At 41.8% G+C, this 22,323-nt stretch overlaps 1 protein-coding gene across 1 annotated transcript in view; it reads right to left on the reverse strand.

Moving 5' to 3' along the window:
- The window catches only part of LOC306758614 (low-density lipoprotein receptor-related protein 8-like), a gene marked incomplete at both ends in the record, with an annotated part of 151,037 nt that overhangs the window by 8,057 nt on the left and 120,657 nt on the right, over positions 1–22,323 (reverse strand). The window contains 6 exons of the mRNA XM_079243948.1: positions 1,233–1,385; positions 1,783–1,924; positions 6,509–6,648; positions 6,972–7,090; positions 13,184–13,411; positions 15,145–15,316. Of these exons, the coding sequence (XP_079100074.1) occupies positions 1,233–1,385; positions 1,783–1,924; positions 6,509–6,648; positions 6,972–7,090; positions 13,184–13,411; positions 15,145–15,316 (954 nt within the window). The remainder of the gene's footprint in view (positions 1–1,232; positions 1,386–1,782; positions 1,925–6,508; positions 6,649–6,971; positions 7,091–13,183; positions 13,412–15,144; positions 15,317–22,323) is intronic.

The raw sequence follows: 22,323 nt of genomic DNA on the forward strand, positions 1-22,323 counted from the left end.
CACAGGATAGATGTTAAAACACTGCTGATGGTTTACAGAATCTCAGAATGGTTTAGGACCAGAATACATCTGTGATGTTTAGAGAATATAAACCAAGCAGAGCTCTTCGATCCTTCGATTAATCAGATTTTAATCTCAAATACGATCTGGGTTTTCTACGATCGTAAAAATAAAAGGGTGTGATTATTTTTCTCTCTGCAGTTACTGTAAGGAAGGAGCAGCGGGAGCCTCTCCCGTCCTAAAGCACTCCCAGGCGGCCAGTCTCAGTCGGCTCCGGCTGCAGGTCCATGTAGAATAACTGCAGCAGGTTGTGGAAGTTCTCCTAAACATAGTTTATACCATTGTCAGTGAGAACTGGCAATTTTCGTATAAACGCACACGTAGTTCGGCAAGTTAAATCACTGCAATATCCCCGTTACGGGGTGTTACCATAGCAACGCGTTATCAGCTGGTTCAGATCAGCCGTCTTTTAACAGGTGGTTGAGAGAAACGCGCTGCAGCCTGACAGCGGTTGTTTGGTATAAAACGTACATCAAGGCCGACGTAAAATAGTTCCTATATAAGCGGTAAAAGCGGATTAAACAACTCGGAACCCTGCATTATACGGTTATAATGTGCGGAACGGAGTCTAGAACACCACGATGTGCAACGTTGTTTAAAAATACTGGATAATTGTGTTAAATAATCGAGATCTCAATTTCAGTCAAAATAATCGTGACTATAATTTTCCTCATAGTCAAGCAGCGCTAGTCCAGACCAGACCAGACTAAGCATGGAGAAGAAGCATTTAGCTGTTATGCTGCAGACAAGTGGAACAAACTACCAGTGGAGATGACACTTGTCACCACATTGACACTTTAAATCCAGGTGAAAAACATTTCTTTCTCTTTTGCCTGCATGAAATCTGCACAGTAACTTTTAAATCATCTGACTTTTAATCATTTTAATTTATGATTTTATTGTGATTTTTCCTCTTACTACTTCTGTAGTTCCTCTGCAAAGCTTTTAATGATTTATATAAAAAACTTTGAATTGTCTTGTACATGAAATGTGCTGTATAAATAAAACCGCCTCACCTAGATTCATGTTGGATTTTCTGTCATTTGACGCCCCTGCCAATGCAGCATTTACAGTTTTTCTCCACCTTCTGTGATTCAGATAAAACCTATTTTTTTCTTCTTTGTGGATTTGGTTTCTCCCCCACCTGTAAGAATCCTATCAAACCAACTCACCTGGCACACAGCCCCTCATATCAGGCCCCAGATCCTGTCCGTCGGGGCAGGCGCAAGTGTATTTGGGCGAGTGTTCGGTGATCTGTGGGGCCTTTAGACACAAATACTCGCAGCCTCCGTTGACTACACTGCCCAGATTACAGCTGTCAGGGCCTGAAACAGCAGCAGAGACGAGGTTATCACACACACAGATGCAGCAGCACAGAGAGCTGAAAAGCCGGAAAGCTCCCTGCAGTAAATAATTCTCCTCTACACAAATTAGTTTGGGGAAAACAAAGAAAACTTATCCAACATAGATGTTTCCCAAAAAACAAGAACTCACAAAGGTTACACTGGATATGTAGACATAAAACATGGCAAAATAATATAAACTGGCAGGATTTTAACACTTTATGTTTGCTTAGAGCTGTGATCTGTCTTCCTCCATCATTAGCCTCACCGTTATTTATTTATCCATGTGCCTGGGCCGACATGGTCTCAGGGGAGAAACTTGGTCACACAGGTTTGGAAAGGCTTGCAAAGAGGCTCACACCTACTGTCACACACACACCTTGTGGCTGTCGGAGCTGGTGGAAGACCACAATGTCATGGGGGTCGTTGAGGTTTTCAGCCAGAGGTTGGATGTCTTCACCAGTGAGCCTGTTGGCCATGAAGACTGCTGCCTTGTCTCTGTCTGTCCAGTAGATCCGATCCTGAGACACAGAGGACAAATATCCCAAGGTCATACTGCCAGCATACATACATGTGTATTACGTAAAGGAAATGATGATTAATTTCACAGGAGTTCAGCTTGAGAACATTATGAATGATGTTTATATGAAGTATGATGTTTTTTAACAGCAGATTGTAAACAAGAACCCATATATTTTTACAGTTTATGGATTCTTTATAAAGCCATGTAGTGCCGTCAGTGAGTCAGACCATCATTAGGCTCGAGGCTGTAATATCTTTGCATTAAATTGGATACAGGTATTGTGCTCCGCAGAGGATACATCAAATAGATTGAGGCGATCCCTTGACCTTCATTCCCTCTTGCAGCAAGTTTTCATTTATCCAGTAAGATATCTCTTTGTTCATAACATATACTCTTTCACACGTTGACATTATGGTTCCCAGATGACTTAGGGTTTAGCTGGTATGAGACTGAAGCAGCATGAAGGATGTGTGTAAACTATAAGGTCGAAAATGTGAAAATTTATTTAAAATATTCCTATTTTTTCCACTTCAAATCACCACATTTAAGTGAAATAGAAGATTAAAAAAACATGCAAATATATATGAAGCTGTTGTTCTGTGTGTCATGTTTATGATCCTTGTGTGCATAGATGCATATGTATGTTTATGCATATTTATAAACTCTTAATGTAGATTTTATATTTTGGTTTTTCAGTACTTTGGTACAGTGCTGTTTGTTTTAAATTGTGCTCTGTAAATGCACTGTATTGGATAACAAGTGCCCTAAATAACCTGATAATCTGTCGGAGGTTAACTTGTTTCTTGATGTATTAATGAAAACATGCATAAAACACCTTAATTTTATGGCGTCTGCTTTGGTTTTGCAATATATGTTGCAATAAGAACGATGTATAAAAACTGGGTGAAAAGGAAAAAAAAAACAAAACAGCTGCACAGGAGAGTCTTTGCTATTTTTTATCACTTTAATTTTGCTTTACAGAAAGAAGCTCTATGTCCACTGTGGCTAAAGGAGCAAAACAAGATCCAACAAAAGCAGTGCAGGCCTTCATAAGCTGGTTCTTGTATCTGTATAGACCTGCTAAGACCGTTTCCACATTCAATTAGAGGACAAAAATACAAATGTAAAGATTTAGGAGAAATTATTTTATCATATATTAGCAGACTTTATATATTAGCAAAACAGCTGTTTAAAAATCCAAACGAAACCCTGTTGTCCAGTCTCTGAAACAATCTATGCTGCCATTTGTTTTTTTGTCTTTCTTAATCTACCATAATTTCTGTCCAATTTGACCAAAACTGTATTAATGATGTAACAACACAAGTGCTAAAGGTACATGTTAGCATTCTAATAATATAGCACACCGAAGGTGAACCAAAATGTTTAAGCTTCAGTCCAGTTATTATTCTACAACTAGAAATTATTCAACAAAACATGCTGGGATGAGCTTATTTTTGTACACAGTATTTCTGTCTTAACTATCTGCAATGAAACAAAACACAAACAAACAAAAAAACATGTTAGCCTTGTCTCTGCTAGCCGGTTAGCATACTTGATGTTAGCATTTAGCTCCAAACACTTTTGTATGTAAAGAATTAGATAGATAGATAGATAGATAGATAGATAGATAGATAGATAGATAGATAGATAGATAGATAGATAGATAGATAGATAGATAGATAGACAAATAGATAGATAGATAGATAGATAGATAGATAGATAGATAGATAGATAGATAGATAGATAGATAGATAGTGTGTACACACACACACACACACACACACACACACACACTCAGTAGTAAAGGTAAGATGTTTTCTTCTGCATGAGAGGGGATGCTAATTAGTCTTTTAACACAAATACAATGAGGAAATGAATGAGTCAAGAAGTTGCATGGAAATTTATTTTAATTTTTCTTTAATGTTAATGTCTGAAAGTTTGAAGGGTCCGCTGCACTCCCTTTTGGCTTCATTTGAACTTTAATCCTTAAAGGATTTTATTAAATCCCACTTAGATCAAAACACAGAAGCCCCAAGGCTAAATTTAACTCCATTTATCATTTATTAGGTTACTTTTGTTCAGTTTAGTCTCTCTAGTTTACAACTTAAACAAAACAATGGGGAAAAAGTGAGGGAATCCAATATTTTTGCAGTTGTCTTAGAAACCAAGGGCTAATCCCCTGTGAGGGGCATAAAGGGCCTCACCACAGGAGTGTGTATAAGTGTGTTTTTGTTGAGTCAGTGAGACGGTAATGCAATGTACCCGACAACAAGCCTGCTCAATAACACTGAACGGGTGGATGTCCAGCATGCTGAACATGGGGGTCACCTTGTAGTCATAACAGGACGGAGAGAAGAGAAGTCCTGGATCGATCACGTTTTGCACTGGAGGGAATTTATCATTATAATATCACTGAGACACACTACAAAGCTGTCTGAGAGAGGAGGGTGGAAAATGCCAAGGTTAAACCATCCCACTGCATGCTGCACTGGGATTTAAGGGGATTTTTATTAGTTTCTGAAAGTCTGTTCACATTATTTCTTTCTATTAATCACAAGCTATGCAGTCCCAATTCCAAAAAGTTCGGACAATGTGTGAACAAATCTCACACATATATTTCCAGTAGTATTAAAAAACAGAAGATAAACAGCATAAAACTCAGACGTTTTATCTTTATATACCTCATGTTACTGATCTGTCGTCAATCAGCCTAACCAATTCTCTTCCAGTTGTTTGATTTGTGCTGATTTATTAGCCTTTTGTTGCCTCTCGTCCAGCTTTTTAAAAATTCACAACATTCAAAATGAGCTCATATTTTACTTGTTCTCCATTTTATTCTACTAAATTCTTTTACATCCAACCCATCGTGATGTATGTTGATCAGCTTAAATGCAAACACTTTTACCTAAGTAAAATATGTAAGTATTACTGTAAATACTTTTGCATGTATTCAGCACATTAATTGGCAAAAGGACATTTATTCCTCCTCAGCTAAAGCTGCTCTCATGTCATGACATGAACATTACGTAGGGCTTGAACAACGAGGAGCCGCGCATTACATGGTTATAATGCACAACCGTTGAGTCAGCAACACCGCTATGTGTTGTACATTATAACCATGTAATGGACAGGTCCAAGTTTTTAATCTGCTCACATCATGGTCCCAAATATTAAATATTTTATGACAAATTCTTTTATTTTATTTGTTATACAAGACTTGATAAATATGCTGAAACATAGGAACTATTTTATGTTAGCTTCGATGTACTTTTTATGCTAAATTATTGCTGTGAAGCTACAGCATGATACTTCCATTCACCTGTCAAAGCCAGCTGACCTGAACCAGTTGATTAACGCGTTGCTATGGTGACGCCTGATGCAGAGTGATACAGCAGTGATTTTACTATGTGTGCGTGTATATAAAAATAATGCAGAATTATCACTGACTGTGGTATAAACACGTTTAGAACAAACGCCTTAAAGACGCATTACGTAACTTTCTGGCCTTAAAACTCTGCATTCCGGACGTGTTCAATGACACAGTGACATCTATCATGTGTATGTCTAGAGCCGCTGCTGCACAGCAGCTTCCCGCGACTCAGAAACCAAAACTATAGAACTTTTACATCTGGGACGCAACGTGACGTTTCGCTTCACCATATAATAAGGAACTGGCTGTTTTGAACACAAAATGTTGCTGATTCAGCAAAGAAACGCAAAAATATTAAAAGAAAGAAAGAAAACAAAACAAGAGTCATCATTAGATTGTCTTCTGCTGGCTGGAGAGACCTAACAGGTCACATAGGATGCAAGATGGATGCAGAATTAACCGTTGATAGGGGGCCCGTGATGAGGAAACATGGCAAAACTTCTGTAGTGTGTTTTCAATAAAATTGCTTACTTTTAGAGGAATTTACTCTTTAAATGATGTCTTTGTGTTTCCAAATTTACCGGTTGGATTTAGATTAAAAAAATAAATAAATAAGGGGTGGAGATCAAGTCGTCTCTGGATCCCTAGATTTTCTAGGCACTATTATGGATCATAATAACACCTGCTTGAGCTACTGAGCCACGTGTTGCTTTCTGTAGGAGGACAGTCCTGATCTGATGTTACATGAAATCTTCAGTCCACCATGACTAGTCCCCCTCGAGAGGCGCTCTGCTAAGGAATAAGCCTCTGGAGCTGTTCTAAACCAGCGGGGACTTGCCGCAGAAGCAACAACCAGGATATTGCAGCTCCTGTTTGCAATGATACAGCTACACACAGACACAAAAACACATGATTGTGCCTTGATAAATAAATATAGACAGGAAAGCAGGTTGGTGACCTAAAACATACGTCTGCTTCACATTACTCCTCCTCCTATAGCTGTGCCTGTTTAGCATGCTAAACAGGTACATCCCAAGAGGAGAAGCAAACAGAGCGTAGACAAGGACACCCAGCTGAGCATGCAACAACCCAAACAGAAGAGTGATTTCAGTCAGCAAACCTGCGTGAAGCTTAGAAAAGAGATGTAGATTCCAGACAGCTGCACAAAGTCTCGCATGCAGGGCTGGAAGAAGTCTGAAGCCAAACACAAACCTCAAACACAGCCAGCGCGTAGGGGTGTCCTAGCCTCTCCGCAGATGACATGTGTGTCCTGCGGTGGGCTCCGTTCAGGTCCACACTGGCTACCAGGTGCAGTTTAGAGTCCACCCAGTACAGACGCCTGTTGGCCATGTCTGAAGAGCACACACACACACACACACACACACACACACAGAAACACACACAGAGTGTTGGATTAAACACTCCTAAGCAACAGACCCCTTCAGGTTATATTGATTACTTTTAAAAATGTCAGATTTTCAGCTTTACATTTGCACAAATTTACTTCAAATGTCACTTAAAGCATCGGTGATGACTTCACATTAACTAATAGTCAATTGCTCACAATGTGCAGAGCGAGAGCTTCAGCACCTTCCCAGTTTGGCTTCTTTCAGACTAAACTACCAGTGTTACAAACAAAAATGTGTACGAAGAAAAAAACAAAAACAATTCTCACCAAGAGTGATGCCGTTGGGCCATTCTATGTCATCAGCCACCAGCACCTGCCGGTCCACTCCGTTCATTCCAGCCTTCTCTATCTTAGCTCGTGTGCCCCAGTCAGACCAGTACATAAAGCTGCAACAAAAGGAAGTAAAATGATCCAGTTATTCTGTAGGGTTTGGCTTCGATCATACATGTAAAAACAGCGTTTCTGTGGTTAAACTTTGGTGTTGTGTATACAGATGTGTGTTATAAAAGCAGAAGTCTATATGTGCATGTATGGTTTTCTAAAACCAGTTTGTGAAGCCATGAGAATATTTACAGCCTGCTTTCCCATTTTAGCCACAAACATATGCAGGGACTCCCCGTAATAGATGATTTGCATATAAAAACACTGCTTGCACCACAAATTAAATAAAAAAACAATGAAGACAACAGAACCGAAGCAGAATTTCCTCAGTGTGGGAGAAAGATGCAACAGAATGTAAAATGCTAACTGGAAAGGAATCCCAGAAACTTGCAGTTGGAGTAAAGGACCCTGCTGAGGCGAAGGAGGAATTACAACCGAGAGGAAAGATGCATGTTAATTCACACAAACAGAGCACTAAGAGGTCAGCCTGGCAAGCCAGACTCTCTCGCTGCACCAGCGTAGAGTCTGGGGATTCACTTGCATCAACAGGTTTAAACAACCATAACCCTAACCCAACAAGTAAACCAATCAGAAAAATGGCGAACGTGACGTCAGTAAAGCTGCAGCCTACAATGTCTGGACGTGTTCAGTAAGTGCAAACGCAACGGAAGAAAATAAACATGGCGTGCAGTACAGAAGACAGAAATGACCTGTGTGGTTGTTGCTGTAAAAACCTGAGGCGTTAGCGGCAACTCGCTGTTGCTTTTCGAACCTAATCATAAGTCAGACACTAATATGTTTCAACGAAAAACAAGAAACAAACTCCTGCTACATCTGTGCGTCATCTTGAATGTTTGAATAATACATGGTGGCTCAAGGCAAGAGTCTCCTCAGATCAACCAATCAGAGCGGCCGGTTTGTTTCAGACCGATGCGAATCTCTATGAAGGTGAGGGACTCCAGACTGAGTCGCTCTGTATTGAATTTATAGAGCACTCCAATCTGGCGTGCCAGGCTACTAAGAGGTGTATGTTAAACATGATGTGGTGGGTGATGCTCAGCACAAACACACACACATGTACACACAGAGAATAAAGTTGTGGAAACAAAAACTTTCCTCACAGAAGATGAATAATGAGAGACTGGAAGCTCAACTCATCGTCCCAAAGGTTGAAAATAAGGAGTCAGAGAGTGGTGGTTGTTGGTTTCAGACAGCATGTATGGATCCAACAGCCTATCATGTTCTGCGTAATGACTCATTAATGTGGGTCAGGTGTGTTGGAGCAGAGAAACATGGGAAACCGTGTTACAGGACCGAAGCCCTTGTGAATAGCCTGCTTTTTTTAAATTTTAGCATTTATTTTACTCTGATAATGTGTGTATTCAGTCTGACGACCGGGTGCGGGGCTCACACACCCCCCCCCCGCATGGTCTTTCTTTATAAATATGAGTTATTTTACAGCCTTGTGATGTCCAGGGGGTACCTTGCCTCTCGCCTGGTAATTACTGCACTCCTAAAGCAGATGTGTGAAAACAAAACGAATCGTTTTCCGACACAAAAATGTGTCTATATATGGACAACACATTTTGTGTTATATTTGACACAAATATTGTGCTGATTTTATAACACAAATAATGTGTTAGACTTGTTAACACAGCCACTGGGTTAAAAGTGGCACTCCCCAGCTTCCCCACAACCCTGAACTGGATAAGCGGTACAGAAAATGAATGTATTTTACATCATTTATGCATCTGGTTAACAGTATCTGGTTTATTTAGGCTTTTTCTGCACGTCTCATGCCCCAAGCGAGATGTATAATAAATACTGTATAGTAAATTTATAATAAATATAGAAGCTGCACCTCATTGTTTAGCACATAAATAACTAAGCCAAAGCTAACATTCTCATGCAGCTCGTTGTAGAACAATCACTTCATGTCTCAGGCTGGAAAAAGTCTTAGAAAGAAATGATTTCTTTCCAGTCATGGGTGAAAAACAGGATTTACTAGAGCTGAAGTAGCAGAAGTAATATCCTCTGTGGGTTGATGTCGCAGGATATCCAGTGGAAAAAAAAAGAGTAGAGCTGCTGTTTGAAAGGAAGATATTTCTGAAACAAAGATTACTGGAGGGAATCGTAAAAGATCCGTGTCAAGCGCACTTGGGAGCTGTCCCTTCAGCACCACAAACTCACTGCAAGGCGCGTTAAACTCCCGCTCCAGCAGCTCGGAAAAACTCGTATGTTTGATTAGTTTTCTGTCAGGAATAAAAAAAACCTAAAGCAACCTGGATATGACTTCTCAGTTCCTTTCACATCCAGGGAGGGCTGATGTCTGGATACGTTGATGAGTCCCAAGCACAACGTAGTCTTTCAGTTCTTCCTCTGTCTGCAGAACTCATGTTGGCAAAACAAACAGAAATAAACTAAAAACCAGGTTTAATCAGTAAGAACCAGGATCATGACCTTGCTGCAGTGGAAAAAACCTGCGCTTTTATAAAGAACGTGTTTTCTCTCTGCATAACAGACTGGAAACACCCAGTTTGTGGTCAGCGGCTGCAGGCGCTGCTTGGGGCTTTTTCAGCTGCAAGCCAGAAAGGGTGAGACAGAAAACATCCCCCTCCATACTCACGATAATTGGCTAGAAAAGCTCCAGTCATCAGCAGTTTAGAAGCAAACCCAGCTGGATGTGGGTCAGATTTAAGAGTAGAGGAGAAAACACACCAGTCCAGTCCAGAGGTAAAACCAGTGGCTGACGGTGGTTCCTCCCAACAGCCTCGCAGGCTGTCTGAGTTCATGTTCTGCAGATTTAAAGCAGAAATCATCAACTTTAGCGTTGATGGCAGACTTTGCTTGTGATCTATGTTGTGATGTGTGAATACTGGGCTGACACTGGGGAGCTGCTGTTTTGTTGCTGGGTCTAATGGGATCCTGATAATTAAATAAAATAAATTACAAACAAAAACACAACAGATAATCCTTCATCTTGTTAGCACGTCTAAATTGTTGTTTTTCTGAAGTAGATGGGGGCTTTAAAGGTGGAGTATGTAAGATTTTCAATATTTTCAAACTAAATTAACTAATAAAATAACTACAATCATAATTAGATATTAGATTGTCATTAAATAAACTTGTAATTTAATAACACATCAAATATGGACAGACTGTAACCTAATTATGATTGTAGTTATTTAATTAAATTTTATTTTGAAAATATTGAAAATCTTACATACTCCACCTTTAAACGATCAGTGGGCTACTATTAACCCAGGCATCCTGTCTACAATAATCCGACTGTTAACTTCAAGTCTTTCCTGACTTGGTTTTTTCCATGGTTTTGTGGATTATTTGCTGCCTGTTTTCTAATCTTTCATAAGGCTTGATACTACCAGTGATCTACGCTTCTCCTCTAGGCACAAAGTTTTTATTTGATGTGTTATATACGGCGAAATCCTAAAGTACATTTGGTCCACCTTGTGGTACCACGCTGGACCCCCTTTTGTCTTTAGAACCGCTGTACTTCTTGGTGTCATCGATGCAATGCGGTGTTGGAAACATTCCTCAGAGATTTTCTCCATGTTGACATGAAGCATCACACAGTTTCTGCACATCATGATGAGAATCTCCCGTTCCACCATATCCTAAAGCTGCTCTGTTGGATTTAGATCTACTCTGTCCCCATTACACCAGCAGCAGCTAGAAGCACTAACTAGAGTTTGAGTTTGTCTCACACGGTCATGCAAACAAAACTGAACAGCAATGAATCAAAGAAGAACAATGATTAAATTCCTGCAAGCTGAAATAGCAGTAATGGAGTGATGCAAATGTATCCATGGTGACGCTTGCATGCAAAGAGGTGGCATACTGTTTCAGAAAACACAAATACAAGTAGCTGTTTGATCCTGAAAGATTGCAGCGCAGGCAGGAGATCAGCATCAGAGCTGCATGTTTCTGCAGAACCAAAGGTCCAAACAGGATTTATGTGATAAGCTGTCCATTTTTTTTAAAATTGCTGCCTTTACTGGCTGTTTTATGTGGATGATTTCCTTCAATTGCACCATTTTCATATCCTTTCCATGTATTATTATTATTATTTTGTTGTTTACTTTGCTGGTACTGGGTTGGACATAGATTTAACCAGGTGTTGGAAACATTTCTTAGAGATTTAGTTTCATATTGACATGAAGCATCACACCGTTGCTGCACATCTATGATCCACATCCCAAATCTGCTCTGCTGGATCAGCCTTCCACCAGCAGCAGCCTGAAGCGTTGATCCTGACGGCTGGATGGATCCATGTTGTCATGATGGTTCCAGCAGATTCTGATCCTACCATGTGAATGTGGAGCTGAACTGGAGACTCATCAGACCAGCAACGTTTCTCCATCTTCTATTGTCCAGTTCTGGTGAGTCTGTGTGAATTCTAGCCTCAGTTTCCTGTTGAGGGAACCCGGTATGGTCTTCTGCGGCTGCTTCCAGGCTGGACGTGTTGTGTGTTCAGGGATGATTTTCTTCATATCTTGGTTGCAACCAGAACTTATCTGACTTTTTGTTGTCTTTCCATCATCTCCAACCAGTTTGACCATTATCCTCTGGCATCAACCAGACATTCTGGTCCAGACAAACTGCTGCTCGCTGGATATTTTCTCTTCTTCAGACCTTCTCTGGAAACACTAGACATGAAAATCCTCTTTTTTCTTCCTTCTGATGCTCAGTTTGAACTTCAGTAAGTTATCTTCACCATGTCTGCACGACTAAACGTGCCAAGTTTCTGCCACACGATTGGCTGGTTAGATATTTGTTGAACAGGCTAACATGATGAAGTGGATGGTCAGAGTATGTGAGGCAGCAAACTCTTCGCCACCACAAACATCATCAGTTCAAGGAAACTGTTCCTTCCCAGAAAGTTATATAATAAAAAAAAAAAGTATTTTATTATCTTTAATTTCTTAATCTAATGCTACAACTTCCACAGAGCTGAGTCACTGTTACAAAACAGCTGCCCTGCAGGGACGGATCAACTTATCCGGATTTTCCCACCAGGTTAAGAGCAATGAAGCTGCAATACGTATAGAACTTATTTACATTTTATCACATTAACTGTAAAAATGAGAGTTTTTTTTTAAAGATGATGAGATATATTATTGACATCTTTAGAAAATTGAAAACATTATTAAATGACCTCCTGGACCTTTTCTTTTCTCCATGCGTGAACAGTGATGTGATTAGTTGGAGGGATGGTGCACAGCCACTGGAAGGGATTTTCGCTTCCGACTGTGTTAGCCATCAAATGAACAATCTGCTACGCTACAAGTTCAGCGTAGGTCGGTGCTTATTGGGAAATTTCATCAGCAATCGGAGCAGCAAAATGTGCAATGACTCATCATTTCTATGCAAATTCCTGTGTTTATTCCAGACTACAAGAAGCTCCCTGCAGGTTTTCGCCACTGCAGACGTGCTGCTTTCATGTAGAGCCCTTCTCTCATTTGCACCCCTCCTGTTCGCTTGATTCAATGTATTTTTGTAGCAATTTTAGTTTGGATCAACAGAACATGAAAGCTGCTGAAGCACAAGCTGGAACAAATTCCTAGAGCGTCTCAGATTAAGAACATCATCCAGGACAGAGTTTTAGAGAAAACCACTGGGTCAGTATGCTAAATGGGTCACAAGCTTGTTATTTCGAATTCCTCACACAACAACGCGACATCTCCACAACGTGGTTTAATGTGGTCACAAAAGAGGATTATGTTTATTTAATTTCTAACCGGAGTCACTTTACAAATTTCTATTTGAGGTCGTCATCAACACCATGTTTAACGTTTTCCTTTAGGGAAGAGCTGGGTGCCGTAATACTGCTGGGAATTGCACATAAACTCAGATTAACACCATATGATGCTGATACGCTGTGAACTGTAATGTAAATTCAAAGCTCGCAGCTGAATAATTAGCATAACTTTTGAAGCTATAAGTAGTTTCTGCAGAAGCTGATGGAAACAGACGATTGTGGTGTTTTAACAACGGGATCAGATATTGGGTTAAGTGCTGGTTTTTCCCGTGTGGTCTGAAGGAATTTGGCTTCGTGAGCTCCGTCTCTGCTGGCTTACCCGTGGTGGGGATCCAGCGCGATGGCTCGCGGTTCGCTCAGGTCGGCGTTGATGAGGACTCGTCTCTTGGTGCCGTCCACTGAGGCCACGGAGATGCTCTTGGCTCCAGAGTCGGTCCAGTACAGGTTGTGTTGGAGCCAGTCCAGAGCCAGGCCCATGGGGGTGTGCAGGGACGAATCGACCAGAGGCACCTGCTGGGAAGGGTCGCCGGCCTCGTGGATGAAGGCGCTGCAGGAGAGGAGAGGAGGACAGTGAAGGTGGAAGCTAAGAAAATGATGAGATGGTTTGGGAGGAGGGGGAGATCAGAAGTACTTCCAGTTGTGTTCGATAACACCAGATATGTGTAAAATAAGCAAACGTCCATTCTCTCCATGTATGGTCACCACACAGCGGCGTTACAGCCTGAGGCCGTGCACTGAGCAGGGTCATTCCCAGGTTAGAGTCCTTCTCTGGTGGATGGCTTATCAGAGGAGACAAGGCCTCACTCAGGGGTCGCCCGACTAGATAATGATTTGGCCCCAGCAGAAGTGTGAGGTGAGGGAAAGGCTGCTGCACCCCCCCGACACAAATTTCAATTTTATCTTCCCCAGAGATGTTTTTCCTCTTAACATCCATTTTACAGTGAGAACACGGCGCTCCAATTACAACACGCTGCGGGGAGAGACAGCAGTCGGCATAACACAAGGAAGGAATCCATCTAAGAAGATATCCGGAGAGGGAGAAACGAGCTTCTCAGAGTAATAAAAACACAAGGAAATCAGTGCAGAAATGACAGGATTCCTCTGACTAAGCTTCTGCTAAATTGTTCCTGTGTGCACATCTGCAGCTCAAAGACAGATGTGATGAGAAATCCCGGAGGCAGAAAGCGCGGTAGATGGAGAGATGCTGCAAAGCCACGTGATTGGGCCGCTCGATTATGGTCAAGATAATAATCACCATTGTTTTAACTGAAATTGAGATTTTGATTATTAAACACAATTTTCTTTAACGACATGAATTTATTTCACGTTAAATTGGCTTTTAAACAATGTCTCTAAGATTCCCCAAATATGAGAGAAAACAAACAAATAACATGAAGCTTTGTCTTGACAAAGTGCAAATACTGATGTAAACTGAATAGATAAATATAAGCTATGTTTAGGAGAACTTCCACAACCTACTGTAGTTATTCTACATGGACCTGCAGGCGGAGCCGACTGAGACTGGCCGCCTGGGAGTGCTTTAGGACGGGAGAGGCTCCCGCTGCTCCTTCCTTACAGTAACTGCAGAACAATATGTGCCTTCAAGTCAGTCACCAAAACACCAGAAAAGTCTCCAATAAGTTCAGTAAAAGTTGCTAGATTTGTCGCTTTTAACAAATAAAAGTCTCCAGATTTAGTGAGAAAGTCGCCAAGTTGGCAACAGTGTCTGAATGAAAGCAAAGCGGCTGTGGGAGGAGTTTACAGCACAGCGCTGCAACGCCAGAGACGCTCGATTAGCAGCTGAAGACAGCAGGAGAGAAAACTGCAGAGAGGAAAATAATCACACCCTTTTATTTTTATGATCGTTGGAAACCCAGATTGTATTTGAGATTAAAATTGGATTAAAATACTAAATGAAAGCACAAAAGAAGAAGGTGAGCCCCGAGTCAAACAGGCTGGCGTGACCAAGATTTTCTGTTCCAGGATTTTGGGTTAAAAATCAAATGTTAACATTAGTCCCTGTTTATTTGTATCGTCTGCACATGAAGCTGTTCCGGCACATTTCCACTGTAGCAGAAACAACGATGTAAGAAACACAAGCTCCCACCGGAGCATTAATCCCGTCTGGCCTCAGAGACGCTGGAGGAACATTTCATACATAAAATGTTTAATAAAAACAACTAAATCAAACCACATTTCTGCTGTTTTTTTGGTTCTGTCAGGCGTTTTCTGACTGGAAATCAGGCAAGAAATCCAACCCAAACATGCGCTCTTCCTTACCTGTAGATTTTCCGATGGAATCTATCGCACCAGAAGACCCGGTTGTTGGCCACATCCAAGTCCAGAGCCACGGCGTTCTTCTGCGTGGACACCACCTGGTTGTAGTCCCTCTTCACCAAGTCGATGCGTCGGATCTCATGGCGGTTGGTGAACAGCAGATAAGGACTTTTCCCTTCAAACACAAGAAAACAAAGTCAACGCAGAGTCAGGAGGAGGAAGCGACGTGATACGGGATTTGCTTCAGTAATGAAGAGTTCAATCGGCTTCGACAGTTTAGTAGCCGGCAGGAGGAAGGACACGGTGACACTGGTTTAATTCAAATCAAACAGAATCAGCGAATCAAAGCAGTTTTGTCAATGTTTGTGGAGATGTGGGGACCCGAACGCAGCACAGAGAGGCAGGAGGCAAAACAAGAAATAATGGTTTAATACCATAGACTGTATATAAAGAGATGGGCGGAGCCTCTGTGAAGTCACCCATAGGTTTCTGAAGAGCTGAATTGAAGCTCGGTTGGCGGTTCCTACCGTCGCCATGTTGGTAGCGTCATGCGCGTCATCTCGCCCGGAAAATACAAATATGGGCAAAGAGGTGGAGCTGAGAGGGGGGCTGCGAGCGTCATGGTGGATGATTGACATCGAGCGAACGCCGAGCTTTCTGTAGCTAACGGCTAACCGAGATAACCTGGAGATAACAGGAGATAACCAGCTAACGGAGGTAAGCGGGCTAAAGCTAAGTCATGTTGTTAACCGGCTAAAAACCGCAGTTGTTCTACATTCTTCTTATTTGAAGCCGGAGACTGGTACCTGTCAATCAAAAGAACACGCCCCTAAATATACCGAACTTTAAAATACTTTTAAACAGGCGAGTTAGAAAATAATTCACTCCCTCCACAGTTGTCATGAAGGTAAACCTGACCTATTAAACCGAAAATGGATTTTTGAACCAGGCTGTAAACATGTTTATTTCTGCTGTGAAGGTGATCTTTTTAACATGGGAGTCTATGGGGATTCACTCTGTTTTGCAGCCCCTAGTGGATGAAGGGGGAACTGCAGTTTGTAGCACTTCTGTATAGGCTTCACTTTTAACCGCCGGAGGTTGCCGCTTGTTTAATACTAACAGAACGAAGGATGGATGGAGGAAACATGACAATGATCTGACTAAGTAAACTGAGGAGCATAAAGACAAGCAGGGGAATCGAACCAAGTGAGCTAATGAACGGAAAGGAAAACAGGAAAAATACGTAAGTAAGATAAACCAGGAAAATCTACAAAATAAAAGCAGCAAACAAGAACTACAGACTACACACAAGAAACCCAAGTTTAACACATTTAACGTGGGATCAGCTTCTTTGTGTGATATCAGAGAATTAATGCTTGCAAGCGCTCCAGCGTCCGTATGACGGCTCAGACGGTGAAAACCCTGATGCTTTCCCCTCAGTGTCTCAATCATTTCAGCTAAATGAGCGTCGTGCTTGTAACAGTCGATGTTAGAAATATTTCACCACTCAGATAAGTAACGGCACAAGGCGTCTGCGCTGGTTAAACTGCTTCGCCAACAACACGGAGGCAATAATCTTTCACTAAAATGGCTGAGAATTGATCTGTGTGTCTGCATGCATGGCGAGCTTCAGATCAGAGGTGCCTTTACTGCTGTTTAACCCTTTATGGGGACTATTTTTGATCACTTTAATTTTCTTTCATATTTAGCATGAAACAATTTTTTATGTTAATGTAACATCTGTCATGATGTGTGTTTTGGTTCGGACTTTTTGTGTCTTAGTTTCGGTCTTATTTTGTAGTTTTTCCTGTTTAGTTTCTTTGTCTTGTTTCCAGGTCTGTTCATGTTGGTTCATTTCCCGTCACCTGTGTCTCGTTTTGTTCAATGTATTTAACCCCTTAGTTTCCTGTGTGGCTTCATTGCGTTTAGTTTCTCCCCTGTATCTCAAGTCTCCTATGTTCCTGCGGCTACTAATAAACCTGCATCTCCGCCTGGCGTCTCTGCATTTAGGTCCACACCTCTGGCATCCCCAGAACAACAGAATGGAGGTCTTGGTTCATACCAGAAGGACAATTTTAGGTTAAAATTTCTAATTTCAAGGTATTTCATTGAGTGCCCTATAAAGGGTTAAACAGCTTTTTGGTAACTTTAAGAACTGAAGGTACGGGTGATAAAACACTCATTTCCTTCATGTTAATCATTTCTTTGTCCCCGTCTTATTCAGCTAATATATAACAATAATTTCTGGTTTCTGAGCTTCCTTTGGAATTTAAAGTGGAACTATTATGTGCATTTCAGGCTAATTTATTTTTATTTCTCAGACCAGAAGGGCTGGGATTGATTGAGCTATTGTCACAAATCGCTTTATTTACTTCAGACCAACCCTCTCCGTAGGCTGTCAGATCAGCCTGTGGGCAAAACGAGTGGATTGAGACTCTTCTGCATTAAGCCCCGCCTCCCGCCACTGCACTACATCGGGAGCGCGCACCGCAACTGCTTTCGCCGTCATTGTAACATCTCATAAACAGAAGGATTAGGCTCATATGAACTCAATAAAATAACAAAATACCATGTCAACACATAGCATACAGCCCTACATGTTGGAACCTGAATCAGAGCCTGAAAACGAAGTGGAAAACAGCAACCCACAGCAACGAATGCAGCAGGATGTCTCTCTTTGGTAAACTCACCAGCCATCGTTGGAAATAACTTTATCCCACGTTTTCCACCCGCCTGATGTATTTGTACATGCCCTTGTTAACCAGTAGAAGGTAACCAATCACTGAACCTTATCCTCCAGGACGTCACAAGGATTTCCAAGTAGAAAAAACTCTCTAAAACGACGTTTTTCGTTGCCATGGAAACCGAACGGAGAGTGTGCTGGAACTCAAACTCAAACATGCGTTTAGGTGATAAAAAACAGTGCCGTTCACATGTCTGATGAGGATTCAACACTGTAACACTGTAGAAAGCTCAGAAAACTCCAAATACCATCATAGCACCACTTCAAATTTAATTGCTAAACCTACGAGAAACACTAAGACTTACTGTCTAAAAATATCTCATGCTGATTAGATTATGCCCTCACAGAGTGACTTTATCTGCAGAGAGAGCGTGACCGCTACAAACTAAAACCTGATTTCTGCAGCCATGCAAGCTGCTCAGAGGCTGCGCCTCCAGCTAGACACTAATGTGAACACGTTGGCATGCTAGCATGTGCTAATTTAAGCACCAAACACAAAACACAGCTGAGGCCCGTGGTGAAGTGATTTCACCAGGAGAGAAGGATCCACTCATGAATTTCATTAAAAATCTTAAGCATGAGGAGTCACCGCAGTTACAGGACATTTCCATTACAGGTCAACCTGTTGGGACTTTCTAAGCACATCACGTCAGCAGGCTAAAAACAGAAACTTTACCTTTTAGAGAAATCATGTTTTCTGTTTCATCAGTGCTGAATACAAACACACATGAAATGTGACAAACTAAATCATAAAAACGACTTCTTTTCTTCATCTCTGCTTCACACCGGTTTGTGTTACAATTAGCAGGCTGTGCTGTTAGCGCTACGAGAGCCTGCAACCCGCTGTGTCCTTGTTTCGTTTTGGGTGCGCTCACCTACTTTCAGAGTTGTCTAATTTTGACAAGGTTACCCAGTGTGCATCCTAATGAGAATCACGTCCAAAAAGGGCTTCAGACACAGTTTCATTTTTAAATCTTTAACATCTAACCTCATAATTCAGTGCAGGAAAAGTCCAGCTTTTCAGTCTGCATCCCTCCTACATGGGCAGGTAAAAGGACGGCGGCTGCAGCTGCTTATCTCCAGATGCAGATTGGAAATCCTCTCATTAATACCCCACTTTCCTCAGTTTTCCCCTTTTGACAGACAGTCATGGCATAACCCGGTGTTTCCTTCCTCCAGCCTGGCTCCAAACCTCCACAATGACACAGCTGTTTGTGGCTAAGTGCTCTCAAAAACTGGTCTTTAAAATGACAACATCTCCCAACACTCTGCAGGGGAAATTGCATCCCTGCTGCTGTCATGGGGGCCGTCGACGCTGATGTGGGTTTTTTTTTTTTATAAACTGCCTCAGAAGCTGCTGCGTTCGCTGCCGTTCAGCTTCTGACGTGCAGCCAGACAAATAATCCTTTCCTGGCCGTGATAAACTGATAGCAAACACTTTGAGCGCTCATGCACAGAGAAACACACAAACTTAGACATAATAATGGCAGCAGATGTGATACACACACAAACACACAAATGCAAAGGCAGAGCTTTGAAATGAGCTCAGTTTAATTGAGGGAAATGAAGTTGCAGCGTTCAACAGCCACAGGGAACAAATCAACACGATTCATTGGACTCGCTGCTTCCTGCCAAATAAAAATCACTCAAATTTGGAAGGAAATGAAGTGTAAACCTTTTGATAATAGCCAGAGAAGATAAACAGGCTTCTTGGAGTTTCGCTTTATTCTTCAGCTGTCAGAAAACTTTCATCAACAGATCAAACAGGAAGCCGGAGCAGATTCATCCTGGTAACCGTCGCTAAGAGCCACTGTAGGTGATCACGTGCACTCTGCAGGGTCGAACACATCGTCAAACTGTCCTTCAAGAATGGAGAGGTTTGTGGTTTTTCTGTGGAAAACCCAAAGAGCTGCAAAACAACGATAAGAAGAGAACTGAAGGAAGATGTTTGCCATCGTGCATAGAGGAGCGCTGGACGCTGCAGTGCAGACGAGCAGCGGCGTGGTCCTCTAATGAGGCGCAGCGAGGACTGAGCGAAGGTCTCGTTATCTACAGCACAACGCGACTCTCAGAGGAGCCTCATAAACACCAAACTGGTTAAAAACCAGCTGTAGTTTATTAACTTCATTAATGTAAAATGAGCCAAAAGTTTCATTTTCTCTGTCTTACAGGATAAGTTTCAGAATCCCTCCACAGGACTGCAGACTTACATTTTCCTCCATTTATTCTCCAGCAGTGCTGAAACTGAATTCTCCACAACAGATTGTCTTTTCCGATGTAATTAAATATAAAACTGTCCTTTTAAATGAAAAAAAATTTCCACCACAAAATCACAAATTAAAACATGCATCGGTCTTGGAGCTGAGATGAAAAACAAGATGATTTAAGTTACTTTGTCGCCACATCAGGCTCAGTAGGAGAAAACGGCACTCATGTTGTGTCCCTGCTGCAAGCCGGCTTGTTCCTGTGAACAACCTGACCTCCATGCGACCCGTGGAGCCCGTTCGCAGCAGCTTTTCCTTCACGCTGCGATAAGATTTTCTGATATGCTAAGTTCTGTTGTGTCTTCTGCAGACTGATTAGGACATTCATTATTTAAACATGCAGCAATCAGACGTGTTGCAGTTCACTGCATCTGACCCCGGACAGTTTGTGTCACCTTGTTGTTATCTGACTAAAACACACAGTGGACACACACCACTGTGGGATATACATATTACTGGGCCTTACTGGGAATATATTTATGACACTGGATGCAAAACGTGGTTAAAAATTTAACCGCAATGTGAGAAAATAAAACAAAAACCTTTCTAAACTTTAATGTGACATGAAACTTGGGGTGGCAGTGGCTCAGGTGGAGCAGGTTGTCCTGTAACCTAAAGATCGGTGGTTTGAGTCCTGCGCCCCTACGCTGGAGCCCTGAGGGGACACAAGTCCCAAGCCTGGATAAATGCAGAGGGTTGCATCAAGAAGCGCATCCAACGTAGTAAAACCTGCCAAAAGTTAAAGCGTCAGGACAGGGTCTCATTACCGGCTCGGTAGTTGCTATGGCAACCCCTTTGAGAGGAAAAGCCGAAGGTCAGACAGTATGACCTAAAACTTGCATTACTGACTCTGGCTCCAGATTGCGAGGACATCTCTCGTTCACAATCCTTTTCAGGTCACACCAGAGATTTTATCGTAGATTTAGGTCTGGATTCTGGCTGGGCTGCTCCAAAACGGTGAAGATGACATTTTGTTTCAGCTTCTCTTCAGATTTCCAACAGACACCTGAAGGTTTTGGGCCAAAAGTGAATCTGGTGTTTTGAATAGCTCTCTCCAGCAAAACTAAAGTCCAGTTCCAGTTCCAACTGAAGAAAAGCTACTCCATGATGATGCTACCACCACCGTGCTTTATCATGGGTATGGTGTTCTATTGGTGATAAAAGTGTTTTTTGGGGTTGGCTGGCTTTGGGGTTGTTTTCTCTTCAGCTAGAAGTGGGCCTTTCGTCAAGGTTGAGGGAATGACGAACACTTCCACATACCAGTCACTTTTGGACCAAACTAAACAAACAAAAGAGATAACCTCACCAGGAAAAAAAAAAAAGTTTTTAAACCGGTCCAGCCAGAATCCATGTCTAAATCCCACAGAAAACCCATAGGATGACCTGAAGAGGGCGGCAAATAAAAGCTGTCATCACAACCTGAAGGGTGTGTGTCTTCATGGAAGATTTGGGAAATACTGCCAAGTCAAGACATTTCATGATGGACTCCGACACAAGACAACTAAATGCTGCGATTTTTGAGTTTGTTTCATCACAATCTGCCTCATTCTCCTTCCTTGAAAAAGACTTTGGGCCGCTTTGTCTGGATGGTCTTCAGGCCTTTGTCCTGCTCCATCTGGTTGTGTCTGGTTGGGTTTGGTTGTGTCTGGTTGGGTCTTGTTGGGTTTGGTTGGGTCTTGTTGGGTTTGGTTGGATTTGGTTGGGTCTGGTTGGGTTTGGTTATGGTTGGGTCTGGTTTGGTCTGGCTGGGTTTGGTTGGGTCTGGTTTGGTTTGATTGGGTCTGGTTGGGTCTGGTTTGGTCTGGTTTTGTCTGGTTGGGTCTGTTTTGGTCTGGTTGGGTTTAGTTGGTTATGGTTGGGTCTTGTTGGGTTTGGTTGGGTCTTGTTGGGTTTGGTTGGATTTGGTTGGGTCTGGTTGGGTCTGGTTGGGTTTTGTTGGTTATGGTTGGGTCTGGTTGGGTCTGGTTTGATTTGGTTGGGTCTGGTTTGGTCTGGTTTTGTCTGGTTTTGTCTGGTTGGGTCAGCTGATATTTAATCAAATCAAATCAAATCAAATCAAAGTTTATTTGTATACCACCTTTCATACAAGAAGCAGTTCAAAGTGCTTTACATATATTAAAACAACATTAAAACAAACAAATGACACATCATCATTCACACACACACACACACACA

The sequence above is a fragment of the Telmatherina bonti genome, assembly GCF_933228915.1.
Source record: "Telmatherina bonti genome assembly, chromosome: 7".
Taxonomy (NCBI): domain Eukaryota; kingdom Metazoa; phylum Chordata; class Actinopteri; order Atheriniformes; family Telmatherinidae; genus Telmatherina; species Telmatherina bonti.